Genomic DNA, 19,326 nt, shown 5'->3' on the forward strand with positions numbered 1-19,326 from the left:
GCTGAACCAATAAGGTGTCTTGTAAAATAAGTAGCACCTGACTTGAATCAACTGATGACCCTTAGAAAAAAAGTAATGAAATCCCACACCCACTGCGGCCCTTTGAGGACTGGTTTGCGGTTTGATACTTTGGTCTTAGGGTATTTGGCCTTCATTATGTAATAGAACAGCAAGTCAAAGAACAGGTCAGTAAAGTCAACTCAGTCCCATATTGTGTTCAGTACTAATGGTGTGTGTGATCATCCGTTGCTGGAAGCCGCTGAGAGACGTCGGATTCATTCAGCGCCAACTTCTTCCAGCTTCATTAGGCGGCTACAAAACAATGGCCGACCGGATGAGACCTACCGCTGTGCGGCCTTCAATTCTCTCGCTAAAAAAAGGAAATTTGCGGAAATAATCTTTCCGTTGAAGGCGATTCAGCTTTGAGATAAATTCCGACGAACTGGAGGCGTTTTTTTTTTCTCACCAGAATGACCAATGGGGATAAGAATTAAAAAAACTCAGCATAAAGATAATGCCAAAGCTATAAAATGTGTGGAATTTCACAATTTTTAAATGGCATGTCGATTCAAGATGACTTACAGGAAAGAATTGGAACGATGGCGCTTGGTCATATGATTGAAAACAGGTTCATTGCATGTTTTGTTTTCGTCTACTGGCCCGTGGCGTCTTATCTTGTGCAAGAAAATGTGTTTAATGCAAAGCAGGTGCTCAAGTGTATCCAAGTATCCAAACAATTTGTGACGTTCTGACCACAGCAGGAAATTGTCAAATATGGGCTTCAATGGAGAATTAGGTCATTGAGCAGATTTTCTTTTAATGTTGACCAAATAAGGACTTTACATTTTGGATTGTTTTAAATTTTCAATCTGAATTCATTTCAGAGCTGTCAAATGTCCAAAATCATAGTTGAGTAAGTTTAAATGTTTCAAAATATTTTCATGCCAATTGCTGGGGAAAAAAACAACATGGCTTGATTTCTTATGGAATTTTATTTTCATCATTTTGATATAAAATATTTCGTCATTTGGTAAAGGGTGTCCCACCACAGTTGACATAATCTCCTCATTTGTATTTGCTCTAAAGTCATATTTGTATCTCTTTTTAAAAGGTGCCTTGCCATTCGTCCCACTATGATGGCAAAACATCATCAAAATATGTCGAAAATAGAAAAAAATGTATTGTAGGCTTCCACTTCAGTGTAAAATTCCCAGCTAGGGGCTGCCACCTTCCCATTTTGCGATGGCTCCCGTTATTGGTCCTCCCTTTGTCTCCCTGGCTCCCATGCATCCTATTTTTTCCCTTTTGGGGGCTTCATTTCCCCTTCTAAGCCCAGCAGAAGGAGTGTCTGTTTCAGAGCCGTCTCCTCCACAAATTTGGCGTCCACCTTCTCTTCCTCGAAGGGGTTCACAGCTACAGCATAGGAAGAACAAGGAAGCTTCTTTAAGAGCCATTTCACGTGAGAAATATCCACACTCGCATCACTAAACACAATTTTATTTGGGGCAACTAATCCATTATCATATTGTTATATTATATTATATATATATATATATATATATATATATATATATATATATATATATATATATATATATATATATATATATATATATATATATATATATATATATATATATATATATATATATATATATATATATATATATATATATATATATATATATATATATATATATATATATATATATATATATATATATATATATATATATATATATATATATATATATATATATATATATATATATATATATATATATCTATATACATATCTATATATATATCTATATATATATCTATATATATATATCTATATATATATCTATATATATATATATATATATATATATATATATATATATATATATATATATATATATATATATATATATATATATATACATATATACATATATATATCTATATATATATATATATATATATATATATATATATATATATATATATATATATATATATATATATACACATATATACATATATATATATACACATATATACATATATATATACACATATATACACATAAATACATAAATACACACATAAATACACACAAATACACACATATACACATATATACACATATATACACATATATACACATGTATACATATATCTATATGTAGAAGTCACATTTCAGAATTAGTCGCAATCCCAACCAAACTATTTAAACAAAATGCAACGTGGAAAATATGGCATTCTGATTTAAGTAGTCTTCCAGATGATCATTTTATAATTTCTGTATTTTCCACATCATAAAGCCCTCTTTCAATGAATGGCCTATCTTAACATTGGTTTCATATATAAAATGCATGGGATTATATGGCGCACTTGAGAAAAAATTGACATTTTTCAGTGGCGCCTAAAATACAGAGATCAAATTAGGTCTGTTAATGTATAAATAACTGTTTACGTTAAGTATTCTCTGAGCTTTGTTTTCAGCTCCTATATGCATTCACATTCAACATGTCAAGCCTTTAGTTAAAAAAATGATTCATCAAATGATTCAAGTGAAACACAAAAGCTGCTACTTACCTTGCTCGTCTATATTGGAGAGCACTTTGCTCAAGTGCGTCAGAGGCAAAAATTCAGCTTTAAAGCCTGCTTTGTCTCTACCCATGAATGGCAAAGCCTGTTGGAAGTCAAGACAAGGGTCATAAAAGTTCATTTTGAATCCATTATTGCTATTCCTAGTGTTGTTTACCTTGTTTTTGCTGTGTCTCCCCATCAGATTCTTGACGTAATCTCTGGCAATGGAAGCTGATCTGACAGGATGATCCCACGTATGGTAAGATCTGTTTGTCTAAACACAAAAAAAAAAAAATACACTTGCATACACCAGCAATACTTTCCGGCTCATATTTCATACTAAAATAAGCAAAAAAAAGAAACTCCTCTCTATCCGTCATTTTCATGCAAAAGTACTTTCTGTTTCCATTAAACGCACCCAGTGCGAGTACTCGTTAATCAATCTTTAATTATTTCAATCCCCCCCCCCACCCCCAAACTCCCCCTCCTCCCTTTTCCTAGATTAATATTTTAAACCCGATTGTGAAACTTTGCCTCTGAATTATTTACGGCGCCCAAGCCTGGGTATCTGTGACCGACTCTCTTTTTGACGAGGCCGCAAATTGCAGCCCTCCGGAATGGCATGCAAAATAAATCGAAACGCGTCGGGCTCGATAAAAAAGATTAGTTGCGTCGTACGCGCTTGTCTTAACTACGCCGGCTTGCTTAGTAAATAATAAATTGTCAATTGAGATGCCAAAACTTTTCTTGTCTTTTGCACCATTCTCGCATCCCAAAAGCATCCAGTTCTGATCTGATACCCGGGAAATGTACTGAGTAAGGCAGGGGTAGGGAACCTATGGCTCGGGAGCCACATGTGGCTCTTATGATGGGTGCATATGACTCATTGAACTCATTGATATTCATTGATTAGCAACAGCGTAACAACGTTGTCAAAGGAATTCAGAGACTTTTTGTACTTAAAAAGTGATAAAATGACTGCAAAATTTCATTTTTTTTTTTACTTTTAAATTGTGAGTATGGCTTGTAAGGAATAACATTTGAAAATAGAATTTGTTTATGGCTCTCTCTTTCAAAAATGTTCCCGAAAAAAGTACTATATATCCAAATCCTTTTTGCAGCAGCAAAATATGGTTGCAAAAACGTGTTTAAAAATAAAAAAAAACGTATTTTGAATCAATAAATGTATACAACGAATAAACTTGGTCATCCAATGCGATGAATTGAGCTCGTAATTTAGTGGATTTGTGGTGGCACGGTGGATTGAGTGGTTAGCGTGTCGGCCTTGTATCTCTGGGGTCCTGGGTTCAAATCCAGCTGTTCAGAAAATGTAAGAATGAATATTTGAATTCTTGGACATTTACTTTTTTTTTTTTTTACTGCAAGATTTGTTTCAATAGCGTCGAAATAGTCACTATATCTATACATTTGTTGCAATATAATTATGGATGATCTTGTTACATCACTCATTAACTGCCATAGCAAAAGATTCTATTTCAGTGCCATTAACGCATATGGGTTAATACCTAAAAAAAAAAAAGTAAACCAAAAGTAAATCAATACCAAAATCCAAAAAACAAAAAACAAAATCTACATTTTTTTTTACCCAATTCCAATTTTCTGAAAATAAATTCCGATGCTATTTTTGATCGAGGACATCCCAAGTACACAGACATTTTTTTTAACCAACTGTACTCACACACTTGGCACGTGGATGTTACACAACACACACACACACACACACGGAGGGGTGGACCACTCCAAAAACTTGGATGGAAAATACCTTCCAGTGCACGTAATCGTTACTTTCAGACTTAAAATAACTGCATACGTCGTTTTCGGGCAACTTTCTCATTCCCTGTAGATACAATTGTGCAATGTTTATAAGTGTAAATACAAATATGTACCTCAGGAAGTCTCTTTAATACACTGAACTTGAGTTTCTCATTGGCTGCCTCATTGTCCAGTTCTGTGGAAAATCCAAAAGAAACACACTTCACATTTGTTTATCATCATTCATTCTATTTTCCACATCCAACAACAATCCAAATCCGTCACGTTACATTTTTTTTTCAAGTGCAGTTCACTTTTAATGAACCGAGACGAAATTGGTGTCCAAATCGCGGTCCTCGGGCCGACAAGGGCCCACCACTCGGTTTTTCTCGGCCCGCGCCAATTCAGAAAATAGTGAAAAAAGTGAAATTCAAGCTTTTTGTACGCGTTCGCACCTGTCATGACTCGAGACACGAAAGTGTCCGTCAACCTCAGGAAGCCGTGATCGACGTACTGTAGGAAAGTGTGACGCGGGAGGCAGCGCAAAGCCATCGTCGTTAGCAACGTGCCATAACCTGAACAAAAGAAACATTTCAGATTTGAAAACGGATCCTAATCGTATATTGAACAAATACAGTAGAAGGCCCTCAAAAAACACATTTTGAATCCACTTTATCGAAGCAAAATGGCTAAAATGCAGTATTTCAAGCTGCCATGTTGGATCTAGGCAAAGACTGCATCATCATCTGAATCATTTCTTATTCTATTGGCCTTACCAGGTGGGAGGGGCATACACAGACCACTGGTGGCTTCCAGAATCCGAAGCATGAAGTTCAACACGGCCCACTCGCCTGGACCGGCTTGCTGTTTTCTGAAACCAGATGGAATGGCGTGAGGTCGTACATCATGTGACTCCTCCTAAAAAGGTGCGTTGATGCTCACAGGCATAAAACTTGAGGGCCAAGCTTGTGTTTCTGCCATGCTGACTCCAACATGTGTCCGATCAGCTCCAACTAAACATAAACACACACATAGGTAGTTAGTCGTTTGGGAAAGAGGCTCATTTACATTATTTTTGGGCAGTTCACTGCTATTTTTTTCTCAGCCTTACTTCCTTTTTTTTCATTGGAAGCCACACTTCCTTGTTTCATTTCCTCCCAGCCGCATTGGCGGGTAAACATAGTGGAGGAATAGGCTTTCTTGGCTGTACAATATGCAAATGATTCCAACATTGATTCCCAAGTTATGTGAATATGTCATCATGATAAGACAAGTTTAGCAAGCGTCCACTGGAAAATTTCAAGCGGCAGCAAAAATGAGGGGATTTCAATCTTGCTTAAGTTATTTAACAATCTTTTTTTCTTTGGAAAAGTTAGCCTCGTTTCTACTGAGAACAAAAAGGGGCTCATTCTAGATCACATGTATCAAAGTGGCGGCCCGGGGGCCAAATCTGGTCCACCGCATTATTTTGTGTGGCCCGGGAAAGTAAATCATGAGTGCTGACTTTTTGTTTTAGGATCAAATTAAAATGAAGAGTATAAATGTATATTCAATTTCCTGATTTTTCCCCTTTTTAAATCAATAATTGACATTTTTTTAATCCATTTTTCTGTGTTTTTAGTTCAAAAATCATCTTTTAAAATCTAAAAATATATATTTATATTATTTTATTATATTTTTCTGTTTTTAGTTTAAATATCATTTTGTAAAATCTAAAAATATATATAAAAAGCTAAAATAAACATTGTTTTAGATCTATAAAAAAACTGAATATTCAGCGCTTTTAATCCAGTTATTTTAATCCATTTATATAGAAAAAAATCTAAATATTCTATCTAAAATGGCCCACATAAAATCGAGTTGACGTTAATGCATCCCGCGAACCAACCCGAGTCTGACACCCTTGTTCTAGCCTAAAAAAAAGTAAATAGTTTTTAGCCCATCTTACTTGCAGTTCCCAAGGTAGTTATGTCAATACGCTTTGGAATGCACCATGTGTGCCAATGTTGTCCTTGCCGTTCGCACACCAATGTTAGCTAAGACTCCCAAATGATGTTTTTGGGGAATTGGTCTTGGTTATTCAAAAAAAAGAAAGAAAAAACAACATCTCCCCAAAATATTGATGCATCTGGTTTCCTCTCAAATCCGTTTAGTCTGTTTGAGGAGCTGTAGTTGTCCAAATCTTTTAGTAAAGGTTAAAACAGAAACGCCTTTAAGAACTAAAAGCATCCGCAGCAATACCATTTATCATCTACAAGACTTTTTGCATAATTAAAACCTCCCCATCTTATTTCAAAACAGACCGTTCAATATGTATTCAGCGACTCCTTGCTTGCTCTTTGCACTGCATAATAAAAAAGTAATGTATCGCCGTTGTCTATGGCAACGGGAGACAGCCAATAAATAAGTAGGATAATAATGTAGCGCGCTAGTCGCAATCGATCACTGCACAACTGCTTGGCTTTTTAAAATCTGTCATCTATTGTTTTTTTTTTCAGTTTTCAACACTGTTTGTTCGTCTGCAAGATCAAGGCAAAAAATACTTGGTTCATTTCCATTTTTTTCTTGATATATGGGAGGACATACTGTCAGGTTTTTCTAGCGTAGCAGAGGGTATACATGCGGCTCAATGCTATTTGCAGTCCTCTTGTTTTTAATAAATGCCGCCCAGTCTTCTATGGATTTAGCTCACAGGAATACTAAACAGTCGGACAATTTGACATTCTTTCAGAAATGAAAATATGGTAATATTCTCTCTCCTCTTGCATAAAATACTACTTGAACTCATTGAGGGAGAAACACAGAGTTCTAAAATTTACGTATTTTACGGACCATAACTTGCATTTTTCTTCATAGTTTGTCTGTTTTTTTTCTCTTTAACCAAAGAAAGCCTGTTTTATTGGTTTTTTAAGGTTATAATGATAATAAGAAATATATTTATGTTAACAGATGGCTATATATCTTATTGTTCTCCAATTTATTATTATTACTTTGACATATGTTTGTTCTTGGTTTCTTATAAAACAAAAAAAATGGCCTGCAAATGTGACTTCTACTCAAGTGCGACTTATAGTCCAGAGAATACGCTACTGCTTACAACACTGAAACAAAGAAAACAAATACAAGCTTTCTAGTGTTAAATAGACTTTAAGCTATTTGATGAATTTAATCCATTGGCTGTGATTGACGCCATTAGACATCCAATCCATTTTGAATAAGTTTGGCTGGCGGTTCATCCATGCCAGATATTCCAGTTCAAAAGAATTTGACAGCAACCAATGGTTTGTACCGACCTGTTTGGCAACATAGTTGATGACGAGGGAGTCTATCTTCTTCTTGCTTAGGCGAGGCAGGTGTAGATTTAGATGTTCTCGCAGCTTCTCAACTGTCTTAAAAAACATATCCACACACACATCCACACCCACACACACACACACACACACACACACACACACACATTTTGGTCTTGTGTAGATGAAAGCACAAATGACAGAATGAGATTTAAGCAAGCGACCGGACGACCGGGTCATTCTAAGAATAGACTTCTGGTTTGAACTCTTAAACTGAAGTTATCTACCCTTTTTTTTAATCTGTCTGTTCTTATTGAGTGCAGGGAAAGCTGTAGGATAAATTTGTTAAACTCTTCTAAAAAAGAAAAAGGGAAAAACTTAAAATATGGCCTTTTGAGAAGACTCACAAATTGCCTTTTCATACTTTGGATCTTTGGCCCTGCTTTGATTGACATGGAACCTTAAGCATGGGCCTAATGTTTTTTTTTTGTGTTTTTTAAGAAAAAGCCTTAGCATTTTAACAGTTTTAGATGTAAAATCCCAAAAGTCAACCAAGATTTAAAGATTCTATAAGGTCATTTTTTTTATCAATGCAGTAAATCCCAGAGTTTTTGGTAAAAACTTCTGTTTTTGTTTTAGACGGATTTCAACCTCAACCAGTTGTCATCATGAGCCAAAATCCAGTATCCATCCACCCTGTCTTCTAACCCACCACGACAACTATAAAGGTCAGTCACGTTTCCATCTTAGCAACTACCAATGCCACAATGATATTAATATACATATTTCCCAGACCTCTCAATGCACTATACACCATTGTGACTGATTTAAACTACCAAGAATACAAAAATACTTCATTACAAGCCACACAAATGCAGACCAATTTACTCTAATCCTCAATTTTAAAACCTTAATACATATACCCCCTTTTTTCATATATTATTTGACATTTTTAAGTATTGTTACCAATTTGAATTTGACCTTTACATGACCTTTTAACCCATCAATAGAGTTTAATAGAATTACATTTTATTGCCACTCAAGCACGATCATTTATTCACTCACCAATCCGATGAAGAGTCCCTGGTGGTGGTCTTCCTCTTGAAAAAGGGGCACCGAATTCCTGTCTGGAAGACACGGGGGAACCGTTTAACGACAAAAAAAAAAACAACAACAAAAAACAATCAAGCCTGGGTGCCCTCGTCATTAATCGGAGTAGAAAAAAAGGAAATGTTAGAAACCGGGAAAGGGATTGTGGGTAGTTTAAGACATTAATGGATTCTTTTTGGATGTGTTTTCCTTTGAAAAAAAAAAAACATCACACAGCTTAAGGGGGCGTTATGAGACAGCGCACCCCGCTGTGAGCAGATGAATAATTTCAGTCTTCGTATGTAATCTTTATTTAATCGCACACGCGCGCCGCCTTTTTGATGTGTCGCATGTAACCACGCGTATGTGAGCGCTTGCTTTCTAGGCCTACGTATCATTAGAAAAAGGTTCAGGTATAATCATTCTTATTCCAAAGAAGCATTTGCTGTAAAAAATGCATTTCCACTTGCTTTCGCTTTGGGCAAAAATCCAAATATTTGCTAGCTTCCAGTGTTTAAATGTTTAAAGTGCATCACTTTAGGTTTGAATAGTACTTTTTTTTGGCACTTTTTACTTCATTCTTGATATTTTAGAGATTAAATGGGTGAAAAAAAAGCCTTGAGGTTCTGAATTATGAATATTTGACAGAGTCGATCAGATGTTATCAAATACACAGACCTGTTTTGAAGTCACCTGGATAAGTTAAATCATAAGAAAACTGGAAAATTTGACACTGAGAACAAGAATGAGTGCAAAATTTATCTTAAAATATCTTAAAATATTGGATTTATCCCACTGTATTTCTCATCTGTTTTTCTACCGGACCTTATGGAGTATTTGACGTAACATAAATCAAATATGTGAGTAAATTTTACATTTTGGCTTGATGCTTAACATCTGTACAGAAGGTACGACTTTGTTCAGGTTTCCTTACCCAAATGCCAAGTGTCCACTAAGGCGAGAACCCTAGAAAACAGAAAAGATTAAATGTGAACATCTTAGGCAACATCTTGCATTGAATGTCCTTCAAAATCAATAACGTGAGGCAATCATTAGCAAATAGAATGATAAGCTTTAAAAAAAAAAAAAAGTACTTTAGCCGCTTCATTTGAATTTGATCTTTTCTGGAAGTCATCCTTAAAGTTCCGACAAAGATTGGTTGAAAGATTTTAAAGAGTATAATATACCCCCCCCCATTTAATATACACCCCCTTTAATATATCCCCCATTAAATATGTATTAAATTGGGGGCATATACCCCTATTTAATATACCCCCTCATTTGATATACCCTCCATTTAATATTCACTCCCTTTAATATATCCCCCTCATTTAATATACCCCTCATTTAATATACACTCCCTTCAATATATCCCCCCATTTAATATATATATAATGGGGGGGTATATTAAATGGGGGCATATTATATATATCCCCCATTTAATATACCCCCCATTTAATATACACCCTCTTTTAACAAATCCCCCCCATTTAATATATATAAAATGGGGGGTACATGAAAAGGGGGGGGGGGGCATGTTAAATATATCCCCCATTTAATATACCCCTATACCCCCCATTTAATATATATAAAATGGGGGTATATTAAATGGGGGGAATATTAAATATACCCCTATTTAATATGCCCCCCATTTAATATACCCCCTATACCCCCCCGCCCACATTTAATATACCAACCAAGCAGGTTTTTTTTTTTGGCCTTTGATTGATATTGAAAATCAATCGGCCTCTGTGTTCAAAGACGGGATGAAATGCGGGAAGCTGGAAGTGACCTTGGCCAGGTTTAATAACATTTGATCTGTACTATCTCTTGTGTGTTACTCAGTTGGAAATCACGATAAGATGCGGAACGATTGATCGGAAAACAATCTATACAATAAAAGGTCTCCTACTTTTTGGCGTTCTCCAACAAATGAGTCACATGGCCGGCGGCTGTCGCTGACATCTGACAACAGAAATAGACGTGAATGCACAGACATTGACACCACATTTGGCTTTTTGACCATTACAATTTGCCGCCGGTGGGCTTCCACGTGGGAGGTTTTATATCTGGGGTCGGGATCCACATCGAAGTAAGTCGCCCTTTCCGCGTTCCACTGCAACTCGCACCAAAACCCCCGAAGACTCCGAGCCTGCACGCACCAGCCAGGAAAAACCAGCAGAGTGCACAACTGTGCGTGACTCAAGTCCGAAATCAAAATTGTTCATTGTCACGCATTCCAGTAAAAAAAAAAAATTCCAATTTCATCCATTACCTTCCCTTTAAAGACATACTCAGTGTGCAACTGAGTGGTAGAAAACACACCGGGGATCTCCATCAGGCACATTGGTAACTCCTGGAAGGCATTACGTTATTTATTAAACTATATTTATATATAAACTTTAATCCTAAACTATATGTGGAGGTTACCTTCATGTCAAACACTGATGAACAAGGGAGTAATTTATCCAGGCTAAGGCATTTCTGGTAGCTCATTTTGTACAAAGATGCTGTGGAGGAAAAACAATAACAAAAACAAACGGCGGCCTTCAAATCCCCCTTCAAAAAAAATGACAGTATGTATTTTTGTTTCTCTTTACACTGACCTAGAATAAACTCTTGTATCTGGTTGAAAGACTCCAGAGCTTTGACGTTGCCACACAGCCACTCGATAATCTGCAGGGATATAAAGTCATGTTAACTTGCAGGTTTGTTTACGTGTAAAGGCCTCAACGTAGCACTTAGACCAGGGGTGTCAAACATACGGCCCGCGGGCCGGATCCGGCCTGTCTGATGGTTTGGTACGGCCCGGGGAAGAAAGCTGCATGGTATAAAAAAAAATATCAATTTTCTTTAAAATATGTAGATCTTGTATTATCCGCTAGGGGACGAAGTGTTTTAGTACGTGCAGACAACATGAATTGACATTTATTTATGTTCTTATGTTATTCTCTTGTTCATAATATATTGTTCATAATGTAAAAGGAAAATTCTGTTAATAAACATTTTGATAATTTACGCATTCTTTGCACTAATTATTAGTATTAGTGACTAATACAAAGGAAAAAAGTGGGCTTATTGTTAGTTCTATGTCATTTTGCAATGAGTTTACTGGTCCGCCCCGCTTGATCTCAAATTAAGCTGTATTCGGCCCGCAGACCAAAACGGAGTTTGACACCCCTGACTTAGACTCTCATACCTCCGGCTCCACATTTGGGTCGTTTTCACTAGAAAGAAGCAGACAGTGAAGGGCGGCCAGGCGTTGGGCGTCACTGACATTCTTCAGTCTTCTTGCCATGGCGAATAAAATCAATAAAAATTAGTAACGAACAAAAACCTCTCCTCCCCTTCCATTAGGTGGCGCTTACCCATCAGGCAACTCCGATCGTAGAATCTGAAGAAGGTGGCGTGTGTTGAATTGGACTCCTTGGATGGTCCCGCTGGTCAGATCCAAGATGGCCGTGCTGGATTCTGCCTCTGCGTGCAGCACCGAGAACCTTGCGGAATTTGACGGTAAGCCCAACTCCGCCTCATCACCTGAATGACAGACGTGAACATATTTAGGATGATTTTTTTCCTATTACCGTGATAATATACACATTACATAACCCTTGTGAGGATAAGGAGCTCTCTAGATGAATTGGTGGCCTGATAGATTGCGCCCTAAGCAGTCGCCCATGAAAACTAACACGTTGTTTCTTGAATCATTCTGAGTGTGTATCACATAATTTCCGTACTTTAGTTCTGTGTTTACGTGCGTGTGTACGTATGTTTACTCAGCTGCCACTTGAAATTCCAAAGCATTGGAATATATCTTTGCATTTCTTACTCATTTTAGTGGGTTCATAAGTTCTTTTTTTTAGCTTTTTTTGCTATATATATATATATTTTATACAACATTTGTATACTTATCTTTTTTAAGGATTCAGGTGGTAATATTAAAAATCAAGATGCAAATTCAACATAACGTAGCTCTCTACTAATGATAAATTCAAGTTACACAACCAGTTCTGGAACCAATTTATTTTACAATTAGAGATACCACTTTATTTTATCTTTTTAACATACACTAGTGGTATCAAATTTGGGGTCCGATTTGGGCGGCAGGGTCTTTTGCCTGACGTTGTAAAGAAAATGATCGATAATTTACAAGCAATGACCTGCAAGTACCCTAAAACGACCAAAAAAGTGATGCAAAATGGACCCACTGACAACAATTCCCTTAAACCAGGTGAGGATGCTCATTTTCAGTGCCATTGACAGATGAGATCTAGTTGGCAAAAGGAATCCAATCCATGCCATTCTTGCCAATAAACACCCAATCCATTTTCTACTACCTGGCAACCAAACTATAAGTTTAACTTCCCTGACTTACACAGTTCTAAGTCTTTGTGTAAAAAAATAGCAACGTCTCTCAGTGGGATGACACTTAATGAGAAAAAGAGTGCAGCACACTTCATCTTACCCGACAGGAAAAGGGAGTGGCAGAGCATCTCCTGCTGCCTAGTGTTGATGCAGTGCAGGAATCGGCCATGCAGATACACCAGCACGTAGTAACCTATATACAGAAAAAAGAAAAAAAAAACGAACGGCTCGGCTTGTCAACTCGCCTGACATTAATTGGGCCGAATCAGGCCATACGATCGCCATTGTGTTTTGCCCGGAGATGCTTTTTAAAACAGCACCACTCTGGGAATTTGTGTGCGAGTGACCTAGAGGGATGAAGAGGGGATGGAATTGCTCGCCGTCCCGTGTCGGATGCTCCAAGGTGACCCGGAAAGTCTTGCTGCAGTCTGACAGAAGGGAAAATGAGGTGATGCGGCGGTGGTGATGGCGGCAGGACGGCATGTCATACCTTTGTGAACTAAAACCAGAGTATAGACCAGATCCGGTTGGTTGTAGGTTGGCCGACTGTAGCACACGCACATGCTTCCTTGAGTTGAAATAGAAGAGAAAAATGTCCAATGAATCGTCACGTTAATAATTCAAAAGATCTGACTTTTACATCTGGCTAGGATCTCCTTAGTTGTGCATTAGTGTACCTAATGATAAGGCCGGGGTATAAGAAAAATGGCTTGTGCCTCTGAGCTATTCAAAGCATGCAATCGAATATGCATCAATCAGCATAGGAGTGCCAAAATGCAGATTCATTACGTTTTTTAATCAAAGAAGGGGAAATCCAATCATTATTTCACATGTGTGGAAGGTTGAAGGACTTACGTTCTTGTTTTCCAAAAGAGGAAAAAAACAAAAAACAAGACAAAGTGCTGAGGGTTAGTTATTTATGTGTTTTCATGACTGTGTCGTAAAGAGTTTTGACCTAATCTGTTGGTGAACACTTTAATCTTGACACGCTCTGGCTCCTCCACATAATGGTGGTCAAAACCCAGATTCGCCAACCTGTTAAAAGCATCCACATTTTTTCAAGGTAAACATATACTGGCCGCCATTTTGGAGACATATACTGGCAGTGTGTGTAGTTAGGGTTGTTGGTGTCGCCTTACTTGACTGTGTTGAAAGAATTGGTAGGCAGTGCTAATGGAAGCTCCAGCTGTGGGACGGCAAGAGTACAAAAAGCTTGTGAGAAAAATCCATTGGGTAAATATACCCAATTATTATCCGCAAAAACAACAAATGACGCATTCAATGGCACTGAAAGACAAACATCCATAGCCATATGAAGTGATTTAGACATCTATTATTGTCAATAGCAGTTCATCTTGAGTCATATTTTTTCTCACTTGCATTTTAGAATACTTCCAGGTCACTTTCCATGAATTTAGGATCATTTTCTATTGATTTGAAAGGAATTTTCTAGATGCTTTTTGTTCGTTTGTTGGTTTCTGCCAATTGTTGGGCATTTCCAGGTTGGTTTTAGGGCATTTTAAGGTTTTCTATTAACTCATTGGCTGCCATTTAAGGCGCCATTTTGACGAATGCATGAATAAGATTGCGGATAAGGAAATGGAGAAAACTGAATTAGTGGGGTTTTTTTTAGGTTTTGCAATGAGCTACAAACGGTTTGGCCCTGTTCCAGCCCGCAGTCCACACATTTGACACCACCGATTTATACAATTGCAAAGATATGAAATAGTTATGCTCGATAGTTGATTTTATTCCAACAAAACAAATCAACTTCAAATCTACGAAATGCAAGGTGGGGTGTTTTTACCATTATTTCACAGTTGCGGTTATCGTAGAACTGCAAACACCTGAGCACAAACTTGCCCTGCGTAAAAAATAAATAATAATAAAATTTAAAAGATTTTTGACCACATTCTCCGTCCACACAGGCGATTTAAGCATTGTGTATTTTTCTATTTATTTAAGGAAAAGCTCAATACCGTGTGAGTTAGATAGTAAAGCCTTTGCGTGTGTACATCCCATTGAACCCAGCAGAAATCCTCCACCACTCGTTCAGCCGTCTTGGACAAACGCTCGGGATTGGCCAGCACCTGTCGTTACAGTGAAACAAATTGAAAAGACTGTTGTATTATGGGAAAAGGAATCCGTATTTACCACTTTGTGACCTTCTTGTCGGGTTAGCTGGACATGGTACTGATCTGCATCTGAAAGTGTGCGCACAATAACAAGTGTGCGCTTAATAAAAAGTGTGCGTACTCTCTGAATGGCGCTATTAAAAATGACGGAACTCACATCCGTCTTCGGTCAGGAGCAGTAAGTGGCTTTCGGAAACGGATCCGTGCGAACTTTGTGGATGGAGGAACTGACAACGCCAAATGTTAAAAGACTGCAGTTTCCAGTGGGTTTAGTCGGCCATGTTTTTCACGTACGTTACCTGCACTTTGACCCGACAGTCCACCGCCTTTAAGACCTTGGTGTTGTGGATTGGATGGATCTCCATCAAGAGTGTCAGACAGTTGGACACTAAATAGACATAAGTGGACAAAAGATGATGCATGCAAACAAATGGAGGGAAAGTGGAATGTGTTGTACTTGGTTTGAGGTGCTCGGCTTCGTGGCTGTTTTGTGCTAAGCTGACGGCTTGCGGGAAGAAAGAAGTGATGGATTGAAATGGGTTGAAATCAGTCTTATTTTGGAATCAGTTGACAGCGAAATGTGAACTTGCTCACCTAATAATGTCTCCTCCTTGTTCAGGGAGCAGCTGCTAACACGGACTTCTTTGTCAAAGGTGTACAGGAGCTGTCGGAGTGGTCAAACAAGTTATAAATCAATCCAATTTATCGGCTACCGTCGACGTCCACTTCAGTTTGATGGGCAGTGAATGATCGCTACCAGTCTATTCCAGTCAAAATGGATTCAAAGTAAGGGATGTCAGACTCGGGTTGGTTCGCAGGCTGCTTTAACGTCAACTTGATTTCACGTGGGCCGGAACATTTTATATATAATATTTAGATTTTTTTTTTTATAGATGGATTAAAAGAACTGGATTAAAATCCCTGAATATTCATTTTTTTATAGATCTAAAACAATGTTTACTTTAACTTTTTAAAAATATATTTTTAGATTTTACACACTGATTTCTGAACTAAAAACTGACAATTATTGATTTAAAAGGGGGAAAATCAGGAAATTTAATATACATCTATGCTCTTCATTTTAATTTGATCCTAAAGCAGAAAGTCAACGCTCATGATTTACTTTTACGGGCCACACAAAATGATGCGGCGGGCCAGATTTGGCTCCCGGGCCACCACTTTGACACATGTGACCTAGACCAAAAAATAAATGAACTTACAGGCCGCCAATGGCAGGCAGTGAGTTAATTTTGCCTGACTTTCTTGTCATTTCAGGCTACATTTCCTATTTATTTAGGAGCATTTTCCTGTTTATTGGTGGCTTTCTACTAATTTCCAGGTATTTCAAAGTTTTTTGATGACTTTGATGACAACCCATTGATGGTGCCATTGCATTATCGCAAACATTTTTTGCACATTGATTTTTGGGAAGTAAAATGACTCAACCACAACTGAAACTCACTTTATTCTGCTTAGTGCTGGGGTCATATTTCCCAACTCTGGTGGTCCCAGTTGAGCCCTACAAGGACACCAGATTAGCGCCACACTTAATTCATTCAAGTGCAGTACATCCAATGATTAAAAACGAAGAAAATGATGAAAATGAAGCTCTTAGCAGGGCCAACCTTTGACCTCCCAAATGCGTTTGCTAGATGAGTCATTAAAAAATGTTTGCCGTGCTGTTGCTAACTATGACTTTATCCACTGAGGGTTGGAACTTTCCAAAACTCCCCAAATAGTGGACATCAAGTGGAATCATCAGGAGGGAACGTGTGTTTTATGCAGTTTGATTTTTTAGTCTATTTGAGGATGCAACGCCCTCACATATATCTTTGTGCGTGTTTGCGTATGTGTGAGCACGCTAACTTGGTAGATAAGATATATGAAAAATATCATGTTATGAAGTGATGGCACGTACAGCAAAAAAAATAAAATAAAAAATGGAACTCCTCATCATTCTCTCTATGTTGAATAGCTCAAGAAAAATAGTGACATAGAATTGGAATCCCAATGAAGGATAAACATGACTTTGTAAATAACAGAAATTGCAGAAAAGAAGTTATACAAACAATATAAATATGAATAACCTTCCAGGAGTAAAGGATGCCTCCATCTCGCTCAATGTTGAGGATTAAAATGTCCACTGGTCCAGAGTAGTCTGCAGACATTAGGTCAATGGGTAAGTATACAAATTAGTTTTTTAATTATGTCTTGTATTATTCATTATATTTGTACTGAATTGCGACTATTACTACTATAAAAACGTTTTTAACATACACCAGTGGTATCAAATGTGTGACTATTTGACCAAAAACCTCTTTTTGAACCAATGAAGACTAACACGTTGTATTTTTGAAACATTCTGAGTGTGTGTAACATAATTTTCAGTACTTAAGTCCTGTGTTTACGTACGTGTGTACGTAAGTTTACTCAGCTGCCACTTGCAATTCCAATGCATTGGAAAATATTTTTGCATTTCTTACTCATTTTAGTGGGTTCATATGGTATTTTCTTATCTTATTTTTACATATATATTTCATACAAAATGTGTATGCTTCATTTTTTAAGGATTCAGGTGGTAATATTAAAAATCATATACAAATTCAACATAACATAGCTGTCTACTGATGATAAATTCAAGTTATGCAACCAGTTCTGGAACCAATTTATTTCACAAGTAGAGATACTACTTTATTTTGGCTTCCACACCACTTTATTTACTCCAACAATTTGGAAAAAAATTAACTCAATAATCATTTTCAATGTCCACAAAAGACGATTTGTGTGATCTGAAAATCTGTCTCATTCTCTTTCAGTGAGCACCACTTGAAAGTCAGCTGATCAACTAAGTGTCAACACCTCACCTTTCACCCGGCACCCCGCCGCCTCTTTCCTGCGGATGTCAGCCTCCACATCTCTACGCAGGTCAAACTTCAGATGCACTTTTAACATAAGAGCACCGTTAATTTTTTTGTAGTGAAGAGAACACAATCACGTCTAAGAACTTGACGGCTGCCTCGCAGACTCAGCAATTTTCCCGGCTGTAGCATCACATGACCACGAGTAGTAACTTTTCCCCTGTGTGTCTTGCAAAAGTTAGGGCAGCTGAGCATTAACTTTGTCCTCAGTTATGGCGGAAATAGAGCAACTCCTCCCACCCTTTGTTGCTCTAGGGAAGTTTCACTCTAGCCAGGCTGGAATCTCTCACCACTACCCAGCCCCCCCCCCCCCCCCCCCCCCCCCCACACTGGAACTTCACAATAGTGTGTCACACACATTTGTTTTGCATGCACGCACAGGCCTTCTTTACTATGATCCACTATCTAAAATGAGCATTCAAGTACATAGTCTTAGTGCAAAAATACACAATATTAACAAGCTGAGGCATTGCTATTAACCTATCATGCCATTTTTGTAGTTTTTATGACAACAATGAACAAAAACAACAAAATGTTCAACCATTTGTCTGTTTTTTTTCCACTGTTTTTACGAAAATGATGGAAACTCTTTAACAAACCCAATAGATTTTCTCCTCGGCCTCGTAATTGACCAAAAAAATATGTATTTCAAAATATGCCATCTGAATACACTCAATGACACAGACAATGGATATTCGTTTAAAAAGTAAGTAAGAAAAACCACAAATAATGAATGTGGAAGGATTTAAACAAGTCAACCAAGTTTACTGAATCAGGAATTAATTTATTGAAGCAATAAATAAAATAAAAACATTTATACCCATGTTCTGCCTCAAGGGCTGAAGCAGATTGCAAAATATATCACAATGTCAGTGAGGTTTTTGATGCATTTTCTCATTGGATTTGTCTTGCAGATGAACATTTATTGTAAATGTATACAACACTGCCCTCCTGTGGACATTTTAGAGCCCTGCGTAATGTTTACGTCAGTCCAAAGATGCGTTTACAATTCAGAGCCTAGCTCGCCTTCATTTTTTGTCCCTTATCATTTGAGAAGACGTTTAAAACCTTAACTAAAAAGAAACACTACTTTAATGCCCCTAGATTTCATATCAAATGAGGATAATTTGCATCACTTTTAGCTATAGTAGTGGTAGTTTCACTTCCCAGCTCAAGCGG

The 19,326-nt window shown here is 37.3% G+C and overlaps 1 protein-coding gene and 1 long non-coding RNA gene across 2 annotated transcripts; one reads left to right on the forward strand and one right to left on the reverse strand.

The window, feature by feature from the left end:
• Positions 1 to 31: 31 nt before the first annotated feature.
• On the reverse strand, positions 32 to 18,386 carry gsap (gamma-secretase activating protein). Its single transcript, XM_077710088.1, has 32 exons — positions 18,094 to 18,386; positions 17,317 to 17,387; positions 16,692 to 16,748; positions 15,824 to 15,893; positions 15,687 to 15,734; positions 15,529 to 15,617; positions 15,387 to 15,456; positions 15,249 to 15,298; positions 15,074 to 15,184; positions 14,902 to 14,958; positions 14,234 to 14,280; positions 14,050 to 14,129; positions 13,585 to 13,662; positions 13,442 to 13,522; positions 13,195 to 13,287; positions 12,098 to 12,266; positions 11,929 to 12,019; positions 11,336 to 11,405; positions 11,160 to 11,239; positions 11,005 to 11,085; positions 10,759 to 10,881; positions 10,642 to 10,694; positions 9,664 to 9,695; positions 8,706 to 8,767; positions 7,644 to 7,739; positions 5,293 to 5,363; positions 5,127 to 5,221; positions 4,806 to 4,925; positions 4,485 to 4,546; positions 2,753 to 2,851; positions 2,584 to 2,680; positions 32 to 1,413 (listed from the first exon to the last, which is right to left on the reverse strand). The coding sequence occupies exons 1-32, from the start codon at positions 18,179 to 18,181 to the stop codon at positions 1,292 to 1,294; spliced, it is 2,613 nt and encodes an 870-aa protein (XP_077566214.1). The 5' UTR covers positions 18,182 to 18,386; the 3' UTR covers positions 32 to 1,291.
• Positions 1,023 to 8,370, forward strand: LOC144181536 (uncharacterized). The gene is made up of 4 exons (XR_013324691.1): positions 1,023 to 1,459; positions 2,780 to 2,836; positions 5,130 to 5,276; positions 8,280 to 8,370. It is a non-coding gene; the product is annotated as an uncharacterized LOC144181536 (long non-coding RNA).
• Positions 18,387 to 19,326: the final 940 nt, after the last annotated feature.

This window comes from Stigmatopora nigra, chromosome 23 (assembly GCF_051989575.1).
Source record: "Stigmatopora nigra isolate UIUO_SnigA chromosome 23, RoL_Snig_1.1, whole genome shotgun sequence".
Classification (NCBI taxonomy): domain Eukaryota; kingdom Metazoa; phylum Chordata; class Actinopteri; order Syngnathiformes; family Syngnathidae; genus Stigmatopora; species Stigmatopora nigra.